Raw genomic sequence first — 16,785 nt, forward strand, 5'->3', positions numbered from 1 at the left:
GTATTTATGAAATGGTAAAGCCCAAACTTCAGCTATTCATATTTTTGTGTTAAATTTTGCTGTCCAGTTCAGTGTCTTGAAACTGATGTTGTTTATCAATGCTGGTATTCTAACTATAAAGTGATAGCTTTAGATTACACAAGTACTTACTACTTTCAAAAAGCCCAGTAACTATGCTTTGTTATAATTTGACCCTCTGTCCCTCTAATGTGAATTGGAGGTACAAATTTTTTTCTATTTTTAACCTGAACAGAAAAATTCATAACATCAGCATGGCATATGGTATGAATTTTGTTTTGGAAATGTCCTGAGATGGCCATGAACTTTCAGTTTTAAGATTAAACCATGCTAGATGACTCTTCTGCATGATTACTCCTGCAGAAACTGTTGCTTTGTCGGAAATGTCTTTTTTTCACAAACATGGTGGATGCACGTCTCTGCAAATATAGTTGACAGAAAATTGCATGTTGACAGACTGTATAAAGTCCAAGCAGATTGAAATGACTGAACATAGTGCTGTTTCATAGCAATATCAAACAGGCTGCTGCTATGACCTGGCCAGATTTAGCCAGATTTGAGAAGACTTCATTTAATTTTGTGAGCCTACCACTGTAAATTTTACAAGTGTTTATTATTGACTACTTGTTCTGTATTGTAGTCTCAACTGCGTATTCAGTCAGTGTCTATTCTGGGTTCATTGAGCTATCCATCTCACCATCTGTCAATGAATGTCTTTTTTTTTGATGGTCTGCATTACCAATCCATATGCAGTACATGTGAGGTCACAGGGTCATGTACACTGTGAAGGATCCATCCCTAGTGTTATCATATCTGTGACAGTCATAGTACATATGTAGAACTAACTGCATGTATTGTACATTCATCATAAGATGGTAAAACCACGAAGTAGATAGCCTGCTGTTTCTTCAGATAATGTTACAGTGATATCCTACGAAGAAGAGTATCTCAACATCTTTCGGCTTTTGTCTCATTCAAGTATGGGACGAAGGCCATAAGATGTCAAGATGCTACACTAAATTTATACCTGGATAAATTTTAGAACGATAGCTCCAAACAAAATAATTTCATTAGATTTCAGTGTTGCCTATTGTAATAACCATCTGATAGAAGTGTAAATTACTGAGACTTGCACAACAGAATCTATGCAATCACAATAAGTCCATATTGTTATTGTTAGGACATGGCACCAGCTGAGATACAACCAGCCATTTTTTTCATGTTTTGCATGTTCAGTACACCCACTCCATGATGCATCACTGGAGGCAATGAGAGCTTCTGTGTAAATGAATAGACTGTCTGTACAATCTTTGATAAATTGTCAATGTGTCTTTTGTAGTGGCTCAGACAGTCATACCTACTGTCTATGCTATATTCCCTAACACCATGAGACACACACAAAGAGTTCATTCTTTTCACGTACTTTGACTCATAATGGTAAGAGACATGACCTTTCAAGTGGCTTTGCCTATAAAGGATCATTTCTTGGCAAGCAACCAGTACAGTAGTAGCTAGTGTGTTTACGTTTGTTAGGGGAGAACCATTTGATTTTGGGGGGGGGGTATGGAGGAAATGGGTATGGGAGCAAATTTTTTTTTCCTGTCACAGTGACAGCAATTTTTTTTTTCTACTGTGAGAGCTGCATCAATTTTTTTTTTTTTCAAATGGAGTAGCAATGCAAATTTTTTTTTCTTTGTCATCAAGTTTGTGATGCGTTGTATATAATGGAGCCGTCATTATTTACGGCCTGAAACTCAGAAATTTCAAGTGACACCCCCCCCCCCCCCCCCCCCCGTCAACCATGATGAATTTGAGTACTCCCCTCTCTAACTCTGAAATTTTGACTGATCCCCCCACTTAGAAAAGTTAAATACAAATAAATGTATTTGTAAAATTTACAAAATACAGCAATTTAACAGTAAAGACCTTTGAAATCCTGATGTACTCTGCTAGACTATCATCAGTTATCTTATGATGGTTCAAAAAAGGTGAACCCATCAAAATGAAATTGCAAGTCACAATAAAATAAAGATATAAAAGCTCACGCAGTATCTAACCATATAGTATATTGTTTAATTTGGATGGGTATTATGACAAGGTTTTCACTAGGATATCTGACCGGGCAGAATTTGAAAGTACAGGGGGAGAACACGTGAGAGGCTTAGGGGGAAAGTGTCACAGGGGCTTTCCCCTATCTTGCATGGAAAGTTTAAGATATTGATGTGTGCAATGGTGCAGTCTGGTGCGATCTGAGAGGTGTTTTTTAATTTTTTTTTACTAAGTGAAACTGTTAGAACACCCCAAGGGGGAGAGCACGAGAGGGGGTTTCCCCCTCTCGTATTGGAAATTTTGGGAAATTGATGTGTTTAATGGTGCAATCTGAGAGGAGTTTCAGGTTATTTTGCATTTGGTAAAAACTGTTTGAAAATGACATTGAACACTGCAATATTTTTACATTTTATGCATGATCAGTGTTTGTGTCACAATATTCAACAACCAAACAATGACAATACAATTTGTGAAAAACAGTTCTGTTTGCCAGAGACTGAAGATAAATAAATATACAGGAACGGAAAATTTGTGACCTTCTTGTGTCATTTCTCCAGCTGCCAGCTTCTAATGAAAAGCATGAATATGGTATGTTTAACTGTCAAAATGGTCATTGAAGTGAGGTAAATGAAAACATGTCTCTGTGATAATAAAGGATGAATTCACAACAGTTCAGTTTTGTCCTAGATCCTGTGAAAATTTTGAGAAATTGATGTGCGCCACGGTGCAGTGTAGTGCAATCCGATAGGTATTTTAAATTTGTCTTTTACCAGTAACACTGTTAGAAGAGCCAAGGGGGGGAGAGCACGAGAGGGGGTGCCCCCTCTCGCATTGAAAATTTTGAGAAATGGATGTGTGCAATGGTGCAATCTGAGATGTGTTTCAATTTATTTCGCCAAATAAATTGAGTAACCCGTCCCCCTTCTTCCTCTCCACATTTTGAGTAACGCCCCCTGAAGTTTTCAATTTTTTTAGTGACCCTCTCCCTTGTATTTCATTACATTTGTTGTTCCTCAATTTTTCATTGTCAACTTGTACATCTTCCTAATTATTTATATTAAGAGAATACTATATTGATTTTAACACTAGTTTATTGACTCCTGTCTTGTGTTTTAAAATTTTCACAATTTACAGAAGTCAAAAAGTCCCCTTTAGATAGTGCCTATGCCATTGAGATATTGCAACAGAAATCCTGAAATATGATTTCTTGGGTCAGGAAAGGGAAGGAAAACATTGAGTGCACTGAGGTGTAAGTAGACCTATGTAGTGCATGCTTATATCTTAAGTGCTGGGAAAAAAACATAAGAATTGCTTGTGGTAAAAACATTTGCGCCGCCTATGGCGGCGCGCCGGCAAAGAATACATGAGAATAGGGTTTCCAAATTTTGCTAATTTCTGGTGCATTGTGACAATTTTTTTTTTCACTTCTGTCTGTTATGACAATTTTTTTTTTCTCAGGCCATGGCAGGATCAATTTTTTTTTTCTTCTATCTCACCTGGCGACAAATTTTTTTTTCTCAAAATCCTCCATACCCCCCCCAGAAATCAAATGGTTCTCCCCTTATACAAGTGTCAGTATCACTACAAACATTGGTGTAGAATTGAAAATAGAAAACTTCCAAGTTTACCCTACAATATTCATGTATTTTAAATCTGTTTTTAGTTGATGAATGTATATTATTGATCAGTAAAAGGCGTACGTCACTTTGAACGTGTATGCTTTTGGTACTTTGAGTACTTGCAAAGTATTTTAAAATATCATGACATGTGTGTATGAAAGATCACGTAAGAAATATTGATTACATATGTAGCATTACTATAGTGATGTATTTGACTGTGATTGTTGTTTTGTCTGCGAACCAAAGGTTAAACAAATTAAGTGTTAAATTATAGCTTTGTGTCAACTGTAGTTTTGTTCCCATGGTAATCACTTTGGCCTTTTACGGATTAAGAGCCATGCTTGCTTCAATCACTTTGGAAAGTTGTGTCTTCCATTGGTCTCCTTAACCAATTCAACAGAGAACTATGATGTCTGTGACTGTAAGAACACATAGTACTCAATTTTATCACTGTGATTTCAGCATGAAAAGCTCTTGTAGCGTGTGTGACCACATAGTCTCCATTACTGGTATGTGTAGAATTGGTCAATAAGGAAGTAACCCTTTGCATTCAAGTTGATGAAAATTGCTGGCTTGAAGAAAGCTGCTATCATTCGCAGGTTTTTTGGAGTGTGTTTAGTTGGTATAGTTTTGGCAATCTTACATCAATAATTTGCAGTCACTAATATCCATATAACAATGTACATATCATTCCAGTTTGTTTTGATAAAGTGAAGTTCTATCTATTAAGTTTTCTGCATATCTTTCTAAGAAGTATAGGAAAGAGTAATGTTTATAATGCACTTTGAATTAGTTGGTATAATTAGTTTCTGCATCACTGTATATGTTATGTAAAATCTGACACCATACTCATGTCTATCCAATTTAATAGTCATGTCAATATATTCTAGAAATGAGCACCATGCCAAACAGTGAAAAATGGAATATTTTGAATATTCTGAATGAGGAATCCACGGATCAATACAGTTGTCAGGTGTGGTGTATTCTGGGTAATGTAGCAAAGTATTGTACCGGTAAGTCACATACCGGTATGCCCACACGTAAATGAAGATACTGGGTCCAGTGTTTCAAATATACCCCTTTTCCTGCCGAGCTTGTTGCGCGCCTTCCTGCCAAGTCGGTAGAAAACCAGCCCAATAATAGGTGCTTGCAAAAGATTGCATGGGATACATACTATCCTGCCAGGTATTTCGCGAGAAAGCAGCACATTTTTGGGGTATAATTAGCCGTCTTTACACGTGTTAAACTTCCAAAATTTTTACATGCCCGAATACAGGGGCATCTGCTCTTGGGTTACTGAGGTCTAAGGCTTTGTTTGCCCCAGGGGACACGTAATTTTATCGCCATTTCACGCTTACTTGTTTGGAAGTAAAGCTTGTTCAAGATTACATGTGTCCACTGCGCGCAAACATCACCTTCCTCATCAGTTAGTAAGAGACCCAGGGAGTGCTTCATCCCCATCTTGTTCCGCTTAGGGGACCTCACATCATACCAAGCACAACTACCACTGCGACATGGGGACTCTGTGGCAGGTTTCTGCTTAAGTTGTCTGCTCGCCTTCAAGAAGCTCTTCTGGTCCGTTACATCAGTGACTGAGTCAACGGGCAGGAGGGTCTCCCTTTTTAAGCCACAGGGTTTCAAAGACCTGTGGCATGAATGGATGCAAAGGTGTTGAAATATGCAGCCACATGTAAGTCCGTAATTCCCGTCTCACACCATTGGCAGAAAACTGCACTGTCATCTAAATCATTCATACACTGTACGCTGTTGTAGCCTTCTAGATTAGTGTTGCCAACTTGGTCAAGTTCGGCAGCAATCTATAAAATGCCTGAGAGGCTAGTAGTATATGTCCAACTATGCCAGTGGATATCACCATGCATTCCAAGTACAGTTAAATTCAGGCAAAAAAAACGAGTGCCTACGGGTGTGGGGGACTGGCCGGATAGGTTTCTGTCATTCAACTCCCTACAAAGCCAATTTGAGAGCAAAAGTCATGCCTCGTCAGAAAACATGTCCTCAAATCACCCAGAGAGTGCACGTTGAGTAGCTACACATAGTACCAAGGCGTTGGCAGGATACAGGGTACGGAAAAATGGCCCCAAATCCACTGACTTTGCAGGGTAATGGCACAGATTCTTGCTACACCAAATTTCGACCTGATTTTGACGGAGTTTGCAGGAAAAGGGATACAGTTTGACTCTCATAATGTACGTTATTCAAGGATTCACTAAGCCATACTTTATAAATTTAAAGTTACATATTATTACAGTTCACTAAGCCATACTTTATAAATTTAGAGTTACATATTATTACAGTTCACTAAGCCATACTTTATAAATTTAAAGTTACATATTATTACAGTTCACTAAGCCATACTTTATAAATTTAAAGTTACATCTTATTACAATGTTATATATTAAAAGAGACAGTAGTAGTAACTTTCAGCAATATTTTCACTACATTGAGAAGAACAAAAAATTGAAGTTTACATTCATGAAAAAAATACTGAGAAGTGCATCAAAAAGGTATTAATGGATTTATACTTATACTCAATTTACAAATTTTTCATTGCAATGCATGACTGTAGTCATTGCAATGCATGACTGTAGACAGTCCATAGATTGTCCATAGTTTAGTGGTTATTTCATTTGTCATGTGTCATTACCATAATGAGATTTTTACATGACAAATTTCTTACAGTATCGAGCTATAACTCATTGCAATTCAATGCCATGCTTCAGTTCCACCTCATACCATTAATAATAGTAATATTAGTAATGACTCTACTGTTGGTTTTTAACAAAGTAAAAGTTCAGAGGACAGCAACTGAAAAAATAGAGTATTGACTGAAGTGATTGTTGGTGTAATAGTGGTTCAATGCAGAAACTTTGCCGTATTTATGGGTCACATAACAAAACTGTAATAGAGCCTACATACACAACATTTTGAGATGTAAAAAATAAATGCAAACCAAAGATACATGTACCTACAAAACTGTCTAATGTTTCCCTAGAAGTAGGTCATCATTTACAATGCCAGGAAGGAACCAACAATTCCGACAATTGATACCCAGAGAATCACACTCTAAGGTATTGATTACCGGCACTCCTCCTTGTTGACATTGTATTTAACCAATATGAATAAATCAGAAAGAAAAAGCAAGTTTTCAACTGCATAGAATGTCTACACAACTTACAGCACTTGTCTGCTTTGATGTGATATTATTTATTTTATGTTATTGGGAGCAGGAGCAACGGGCTTTTGCCCAGTTACAGCCTCCATGAGAATAACAAAGTCTACAAAGCAAAATACCATTAAAACAAAAGGAAACAACATAAAAAACATTGAATGCTAAAAAACTCAGTAATATGAAGCTAACAGATCAAGTTTTCATCTTTCCCTGTTGGCAATTTACTTGCATTGTTTCTGCTATAACCCTCTGCATACCCATAGTGATTGAAGTTGTACGATGGTCGATTTTCATATGGAATGGTTTATAAACTTGAGTTTAATATCATGTGGAATAGCAGTTGCTTGCTGTAAAAGCTGATGAGCTGAAGCTGACCATGATGCTTGCAATGTATATAACGTCTCTAAGGTTGACAATCTTTGCTAACATGTAAAATGGAATGGTACTGTACAATTTGTATTGTACAAATACAGTAAGGTGTACTGTGTGTTATATGTATTTAGTACAAATACAGACTCAGATACATGTGCTAGTATAAATTTATTATATTATATCATGTTGCGCGGCACTGAGTATCAGTTCTCATACTCTGTGAAATGTCTTCATACATCCTTGCCATCTTCACAAAGTACGGTAATTCATGCCTGATGTGTGTTTTCTTCTGATCTGAATAAAAGTTCTTTGCTTGTCCTCAGATTGATTTGAACTGACAGTGAGACCGAACACAAACAGTCAATAAATGTGTTTACAATAGATGGTATTTGAGAAATCATGAATTAATCTTTTGTGCATTGTAGAGTGGTTTGGGTTCTCATAAAGAGTAGTTGATTTATCTCATCAATTGATGATGCATTGATCTGAATATTTCATGGTGACATCTTTGAAACTTTGTTTTGAAGATCATAGGGAAATGACCTACGGTGAACAATGAAGCAGTGAAATGACAGGTGATATGTGTTCAGTGGTTAAGAGAGTCCTTGACTAAGAAATCAATTTTACATTGCAAAAAAAACCCAAATGACATGTACATACTGGAACTTCGAAGGCAGCATCTACTATATGAAATATAAGCCCACTTATGATTTTTTCTGAGATTTGAAATTATTTAGATGTTTTACCTTGTCCACATATGCATGCCCATACCGTCTCATATTAAGTATAATTACCTTCTCGTGTCTATTTATAGACAGAGAAGGTATTAGAGTTGAAAACCAATATGCTGCTGTCAAGAACTTCCGTCTGTCAAGACTTCCGTCTGTCAAGATCCGTTGACGTCATGCCATTGTGATGGGTCATATCATAAACTGGTGGGGGTGTTCATGGCTCAGGTTGAGGTGTGGGAGAACGATTTTGAGCTATGACAAAAATCAAAAGGGACTTAGCGGCATAGCCACAGTGTTAAGCCTTTCTCCAAGGTTTCTTAGTTGACTACAATCTATTACAGACTACTGAGCTGACGTTAGGGGTACTCACTTTGTGTTTGCTCACTCTGTGAGCGCTAGTGTTTGGTACTGAGTTGCGTAGATATCCCCTCATGGCCTCACGTGATCTGGGCCTGTTGCATAATCTGCAGAGATGATCATATGCCTCCGAGTCTGAAAACTGTCATTGTGTAAGCCTGTCGGCATTTTCCTTGCATTTTTTCTCATTTAATTTGCAAAATATCGGCGAGTACCTCAATATTTCAAGATAACCCTTTCTTCCCAATCGTTTCCTGGAGTTTCAGAGTCATATGAACGAAAATGAGTGAAAGTTTTAGACAGGAAAATCGGACGTCGGCCATGTTCAATGTTTACAGTACAATCAGAAGTTTACGTGGAGGAATTAACCAACAAACACTGTTCATGATGCCCGCCCTCTAGAGGCAGACCCTCCTATATGAAGTACCACATTTGATGCTTGTGGAAAGCTTGACCACACAATGGAGCATTTAAACTTTTAGAAAATGACAAACTGAATAAGAAGGTATTCAGAAAATGTCAAATACTGAGGAAAAATGCGCAAATATTCAAAATAAACAGGTTAACTGACTGGTCAGCTATAAAAAACAATGAAAATGTTTATGATCAAAAGTTTTTGAGATGCGCACATTTTAACAAATACAGAAATTATTAACATTATAAATATAAGACCAAACTATTTTTAGCTACTATAGACTATAGTCTATAGAAGCTATTGGGATGGGTATCCGTCCGGCGTCCGTCATCAGTCTGTATGTATGTATGTATGTATGTATGTATGTATGTATGTATGTATGTCCGTTTGTGAGGCGTCCGTCCACTCAAATATCTTGAGAACCGCAGTACTTACTGATTTGATATTTGTTGTGTAGATGAAAAATATGATTTTGAGAAACTTTTTTTTTAATTTTTTGATATTGTTGAAAATAGGCAAATTAATGCCAAAAAAGGTGTTTTTGGTAAAAAATCTTCTTCTTCATAACCGCTGGTCAGACAGCTTTGTTATTTGGTATACAGGTCCCTAGGGGTAACCCAACTTAGATTTGTTCAAATTGTGATGAAATATGCAAATGTGTATTTTTAAGGAATTTTTTTGTCATTTTTGGTCAAAATTTGACTTACATTGTATGTTATTCTTGTACTGTGTAAACCCTATCAATTCACCCAGAAAAAAATAATTAATATGATTTTAAATAATTGAATTAATTAGGAAATCATCAAAGCCAAAATAATTTTAGTGTAGAATTATCAGAAAGTTCAACTTTTTTTGACAGTTCATAGTGAAATGCTTACCATCTTGGAGGATTAAAACATGTAAAGGCAACTTTCCTAAATCCCAACTTTGACATATTCTGAACCGTCATTTATTGTGCCCTGTATGTTATCTAAAAGAAATTGCTCAAAATAGTCAATAGAGATAGAGATAGAGATAGAGAAAGTTCTAATTTCCATTTATGGTTGACTTGGTAAGGATAAAATAAAATTACTTTTTGAGGAAAAAAATAGAGTGGTCAATTAAAAGAGTGGTCAAAGTGATAGGGTTTTTATGGTAAAGCAGGGCTGTAAGATTCCTCATGTGCTATTTATAGCAATTATGCAATCTGTGTAAACAGTGCAATGAAAGTTACATGATTCCTTATAATGCTTTTGATGACCTTGAACTTCTTAAGTTTCAAACATTTGTCTCTTCAGTGTGCTTTCTCTGAGTATGTACAGTCTCAACTTATTCAACAGAACTCACTTACAATGTTAATCAAAGATATCCACCTTCTTTCAATACATGTGTCACAAAAGGTTATTCTCTACAAAACACAGCAGAGCTCTGTCAACTGTTGAGTTGCTTGTTTTTTCAAAACCGCTGGTCAGACAGCTTTAATATTTGGTTTACATGTCCCTAGGATGACCTTAGTGAGATAATTTCATACAGTCAGGAAATACTTAATTTTGTATCCATGTCTATAGTAGCTTCAGGGACTTTGGCCCTATGTTTCAGGGATGGGACAGGTTGGAAATGAGGGGTGAGAGACAAAGGCACTCCTATTGCTGCATGTGGATGCAGCCACACCATTTCATTTACAGCATACTTATTCACTGTGTTGTGTTCAAGTTCCATATTGTACTGACTGTCATACAAGGATAACATAAGCAAATCAAATCAAATTAGAAAAGGATCAATGCTGTTGTGTGGATTTTGCTGAACATGGCTGATATTTCGCCCTATATATTTGGTATCCAGCAAAGGCATATTTTGATGTAAAGTCAAAATGAACACTACATTGCTGACAATATATTTTACCGTTTCTGCATGAACTTTTCTGTTTTAAATTATAGTATATTAGTACTTCAAACAGATTAACAGTTATCGTGATGTCAACCCATAATTTTACATCACAAAGACTGTAATTCTGCCAATTTTTTTTGTTTTTCAGTCATTTTATAAATTTTGCACTGCACAAGATGATTGAACAAATTGCAATGTTTGAATTTGTAAACTCAAAGAATAAAAATCCTTTGGTCACAGATTAAATTATTTTTTGAAAAGAAATTTACTCTTAAACACTTTTAGCATATATTCTTTACACGGTCATGTATTTCAAGGAAAATATGCCTATTAAAAACAGTAATTTCTTCACTTTCAATTTTTTTCAATACTATGACAATTATCAGCCATGAGGTTATACAAACACAAGACCAGATAGGCGTTTTTCATCATTTCCACAGGACTCTTTGGAAAATCCATTAAAAACAGTTAAAAGTGACTGAAATGATCACTTGGTATACATTTAATTTACAGATGCCAGGTTGTGTATTTCACATGCACTCAGGTCAGTAAGGAAGTGCGTCATACTATTTGGACTGTTATTCTGATTTCTGAATTGTTTAACTTTTTTCCACATTGAACTATCTTTAGGCAGTTTATACTGTAGCTTAGAATTTTTTTGATTGATGTATTTACCGTACTCGTCCGAGTATAAGCCCCCGGTTCGGCAACACTAAACAGCGGTAAAACTAGGGGAGGGGCTTATACTCGAGCAACCCCATGTTATCTGGCATGGACGCTTAATTTATGCTAATTTTATGCACGATTTTTTTCAACACCACTCGATCTTTCTATCGCTTTCAAAATCGACTTACACATCCAAAGAAATTGATTGTACAATCTCTGAATACAGAAGTGACATTTTGGTGAAATTTCAGCGTCGAAAAAAACCCCAAACTTGAAACAAAGACGTCATGTATGCTGCTGATCAACAGTAGTATAAATGTGAACAGGCATGCATTTCCCACATCGAAAGGCAACTCAATATTCCAATATCAAACTGTCTACATCTTGTGAAAACAACAACATAGCAGTGAAAATTGTAATAGTCACCAGGAAAAGTCTTCACAAATGAAAGGATAATTGCTTCAAACAAAAGAAACTGCATGTTTCAAGCTTGAAAACATCGTGGCCGTGAATGAAAATTAACAATGGCGGACGTGAGTGAGACTATTCTATTTAGGCGACGGGGGTGAGTAGGGTCAAAGAATCAAGATAGTACTGGAAAAACGTGTCATTTTCCTTACGATATTGTCAAGGGAACTCCAGTTTCCCATTGTTTTAACATCTTTTAATAGTTTCTTTATTATCTAAAATTAATTTTACCACGTTAAATGACCAAATATACTCTCCTAACCTTTCTGTATTTGATTTACACTAGGGTAGGGGCTTATACACGGATGTAATGCATTTTCTAAAATCCTCTAAAATCAGTAGGGGGGCTTATACACGAGCAGGGGCTTATACTCGGACGAGTACGGTAATCATCTTTTGGGTTCTTTGGGTCCATATCCCACCTCATGCCCCTACATCATCAACTACTGTATTTACCAACAACTCCATGCCAACAACCAATTACCTGACCTGGCCACACATTAGAGAAGGTACAGCGTCATTGACGGTATTTTTAGCTCACATTTGGTTTTACCAATGTGAGTTTATCGTATAGGCTGAAGTCGATGGCGTCTGTATGTATGTGTGTATGTATGTATGTATGTATGTATGTATGTATGTATGTACGTACAGTATGTCCGTCAACATCAAAAACACGCAAACCGCTGCACGTTTCAGCTTGGTATTTGGTGTGTGGATGCATCCTGGGCTATAGATGGGATTTTGTTCAAATGAAGTCTGCATTGCCAAAATTATGCAAATGAGCTTACAAAATGTGAAAATGGTTAAGAATTAATAACTCAAGAACCGCTTTTTGATTGCTTTGAAAATTTGTGTGCAAGTACCTTAGGTGAACCTTATACAGTTTTATGAATATTGTGCAGATATCCTTAATTTTGTATTTTTGCTGAATTTTTTGTGATTTTTCTCATTTTCAGTAAAAATTCTTCTTCTCTGAAACCGCCAGCCCAATCGCTCTCAAATTTGGGTTGTCTCTTTGCAAGGGTGTTACTCTTCTAATTTGTTGAAATTATGACAAAATTGGGAAAATTACTATTTTGGTGCAGTTTTGTCATTTTTGGTCAAAAAATCTTAGACAGTATTTCCTTTTTAAAACCACTGGACAGACAGCTTTTATATCTGGTACACAGACGTACAGAGATGACAATAGTTAGATATGTGGAAATTGTCCTGAAATATAAAAAATTGTATTTTTAAGACAATATTGTCATTTTTGGTCAAGAAAACTTTATCTCAACATTACTTGTTTGATAGCTTTGTAATTTGGTATAAAGTCCCTTGTTTGATAGCTTTGTAATTTGGTATAAAGTCCCGAAAGATGTTATTAGATAAATTTTCTGCTCAAAGTGTTGGGAAACCCCAAAATTTGTATACTTTAGGTACTTTTCTCAGTTTGTGACCTTAAATGACCTACACCAACCCAGGATATGTTGTGAGACAATTTTGAAGGCTGTGAACATAATTTTGTCATATTTGGTACCAATTTGTAGGAAAATTTGATCCAGAAAACAAAACTGAGGTGATTTTTAGCTCACATTTGGTTATACCAATGTGAGTTTATCATATAAGCTGAAGTCGATGGCGTCTGTATGTATGTGTGTATGTATGTATGTATGTGTGTATGTATGTATGTATGTATGTATGTATGTATGTATGTATGTATGTACAGTATGTCCGTCAACATCAAAAACACGCAAACCGCCGCACGTTTCAGCTTGGTATTTGGCGTGTGGATGCATCCTGGGGTATAGATGGGATTTTGTTCAAATGAAGTCTGCATTGCCAAAATTATGCAAATGAGTTTACAAAATGTGAAAATGGTCAAGAATTTATAACTCAAGAACTGCTGTTTTGATTGCTTTGAAAATTTTTGTGCAAGTACCTTAGGTGAACCTTATACAGTTTTATGAATATTGTGGAGATATCCTTAATTTTGTATTTTTGCTGAATTTTTTGGTGATTTTTCTCATTTTCAGTAAAAATTCTTCTTCTCTGAAACCGCCAGTCCAATGGCTCTCAAATTTGAGTTGGATCTTTGCGAGGGTGTTACTCTCCTAATTTGTTGAAATTATGACAAAATTGGGAAAATTACTATTTTGGTGCAATTTTGTCATTTTTGGTCAAAAAATCTTAAACAGTGTTTTCTTTTTAAAACCCCTGGACTGACAGCGTTTATATTTGGTACACAGACGTACAGAGATGACAATAGTTAGATATGTGGAAATTGTCCTGAAATATACAAATTTGTATTTTTAAGACAATTTTGTCATTTTTGGTCAAGAAAACTTGTTCTCAAAATTACTTGTTTGATAGCTTTGTAATTTGGTATTAAGTCCCCAGGGATGTTATTAGACAAATGTTTTGCTCAAAGTGTTGGGAAACCCCCAAATTTGTATATTTCAGGTAATTTTCTAAGTTTGTGACCTGAAATGACCTACACCAACCCGGGATATGTTGTGAGACAGTTTTGAAGGCTGTGAACATATTTTTGTCATATTTAGTATCAATTTGTAGGAAATTTTGATCCAGAAAACAAAGCTGAGGTGAATTTTTTCATTGCGGACCAATTTGTGCAACTTTTCTATGTAAGACATACAAGAACTGATGAGAAATTTGGATCCAGGATAATTCCAGATGTTGTAATCACCACCCACAGTGGAAGGCATTTCACTATCTGTAACTAACTTAAGTGCTGTTTACATTAGAATGATAACACTCATGGCATTAATTAAAAACTCCCCAAGGTTGTAAATATATTTCCTGTCATCTGGCGTTATGTAATACCAAGGGATGGAACATTTGATATTCAGGAGGGGGTAGGGTCTAGAAGATTGATGAGGTACGGTAGCATTACTTTTTTACCAGATCCGTTGTACATTTTTTTACACTCCCACCTTTTCTTTTTATCAAGCCTTCTCTGTCTATTTTTTGTTGTTGACATTTATAATAACCATAATAACTGAACGCTCCCTATCATTGCTATAGAAGTTGATATGCATGTTTCTAAAGATGACCTCCAGTACCTAAGTTGGAGACCTTATTTGCTTTTGACATTCTTGTTTTTCCTGGTTTAGGTTTAAATATTTCTCGAATGGACCAATTCAAACCGAATGTGAGCACACTGTCCTTGACGGTATTTTTTTAATATCTGTCCTTTGTATTTAGTTTGGATATCAAATCTTTGCTTGAAGGATAAAATGTGTTTTGTTCATGGGGGTAATCAATAGAAATAATTATTCCAATGCCGTATTCTATCAATTCTATTTCATAGTATTGATATTGTTTAAATTGTGTTAGTGGACAATAAAATTTGGTTGTCATTGTTGTTCTAATAATCAGATGGCAATGATGGAAGAGAATGTGGAGGTTGCAAATTTCACCGTGAACATTTCATTGTGATGTAGTAAACATTTCATTGCACTGTAATAAATTTTCATTTCTCTGCACACATTGATGCCAACCTATGATATTTGTCATTGTTTGTTCAACCTTTAGCATTTCTTCATTTATATTGAAATGTTTCTGTCATGTTGTAATATGGCATTCTCCAACGCAAGTATCAATACTAGAAGAATGGCTCATATGTTTCTGTAGTAACAGAACATTTAGCAGAACAATTTGCTATACACTAGCTCAATTAAAATTGTCTCTCATCACTTGTTTGACAAAGATTTTACCAAACAGTAATGATAAAATATGAAGCTGGTGTTTAATCATGTGCTTTTTGACTGGCAAGAATATTTGTCATAATAAAACTATTAACTTCAGGGTGTTCTCCTGTGTATTGACAATTAATCATATTACATGTCTGTGCTGTGTTAGCTGACCCATGAAATTAGGTACAAAACAATCATTGCCGTATGAATATTTATATCACAATGAAATTACTTGATATGATAATCTATGATAACTGGCAGGGGATAAGTAAATGTTAGAAAGGTCACGCATTTATGTAGTCTGTCTCTTGTTACAAGCAGGTTTTGCTTCAGGGTTTGTGGTTGAAAAAAGTGATTCAGATTAGACACAGAATGCAAAGTGTAAAATCATTTATGTTGGAACAATCATTCATCCAAATTACATTCTGATAACAAAACTTTGAAAGACAAAGTTTTGCAATCAGAAAACTTCAAGAAACCATCAAATACTTTTACAGCTGAATCTACTCATTGCCTACACATATTCAGACAGATCTTGTAAAACAACGTCTTTTTAAAGTATGCTCCAGGTTTGTTAATTTTGACAATTTTTATACATATGCATGTCAGCTTGTTGCTATTTCGTTTCCCTTGTACTGGTACAGTGTTACATTACTGATTGCCATTCTCAGAATGATTAATGTTTATCTTTCTCATGGTGAGATTTTCTTACATATTTATTCCAAATCTGGTTTATGCCCATTGATCTGAGCAATAAATGAATAAATGAATAAATAATTGCAAAATGAACAAACAGTGCCAATAAACTTTGTCATCAACCTCACAATTTGATGTCACCTGCAAATCCACCAAACATCAAGTATATCATCAAAATACCCCTGCAGAACAGGTTGACCTTTGCCATTATGCAGATGAGCCTCACTAACTAATCATCTAACTTTCTGTCACAGGCTCCTTGAAGACACTGAGAATGCTGATATCATATTGGTTGCCGGGGGAGAACATTTACTTTCACATAAAATCATGTTACAAACGAGAGTACCTGAGTTCTTCAATTATTTCATTGGCAAAAATAGTACAGCTAAGAAGATTATGATACATCATGTCGTGGCAGATGATCTCAAAGCTTTTCTCCGGTGAGTTGAGAATATTGCCTATTTATCTTCCAATTATGACTGCATTTACCTCCTTATAGAAACATTGCTTCTGTCCGTTTGCTCTTGATTATTTCTAGATTGCATCAAAACAGATACAAACACAGACCATCAAGGCCTTGCTCCCTTGTCATGTACCTCAGAATATCCAAATCACATGACACGCACAAATCTCAAATTTCCAA

General features: G+C 35.7%; 1 protein-coding gene across 3 annotated transcripts in view; it reads left to right on the top strand.

Moving 5' to 3' along the window:
• LOC139114749 (BTB/POZ domain-containing protein 8-like) overlaps positions 1-16,785 on the top strand; it is a 45,368-nt gene that overhangs the window by 10,264 nt on the left and 18,319 nt on the right. For all 3 annotated transcript variants that reach the window (XM_070676636.1, XM_070676634.1, XM_070676635.1), the window contains exon 3: positions 16,397-16,582. In XM_070676636.1, coding sequence (XP_070532737.1) covers positions 16,397-16,582 — 186 coding nt within the window. The remainder of the gene's footprint in view (positions 1-16,396; positions 16,583-16,785) is intronic.

Source organism: Ptychodera flava, chromosome 16 (genome assembly GCF_041260155.1).
Source record: "Ptychodera flava strain L36383 chromosome 16, AS_Pfla_20210202, whole genome shotgun sequence".
In the NCBI taxonomy this organism is placed as follows: Eukaryota; Metazoa; Hemichordata; class Enteropneusta; family Ptychoderidae; genus Ptychodera; species Ptychodera flava.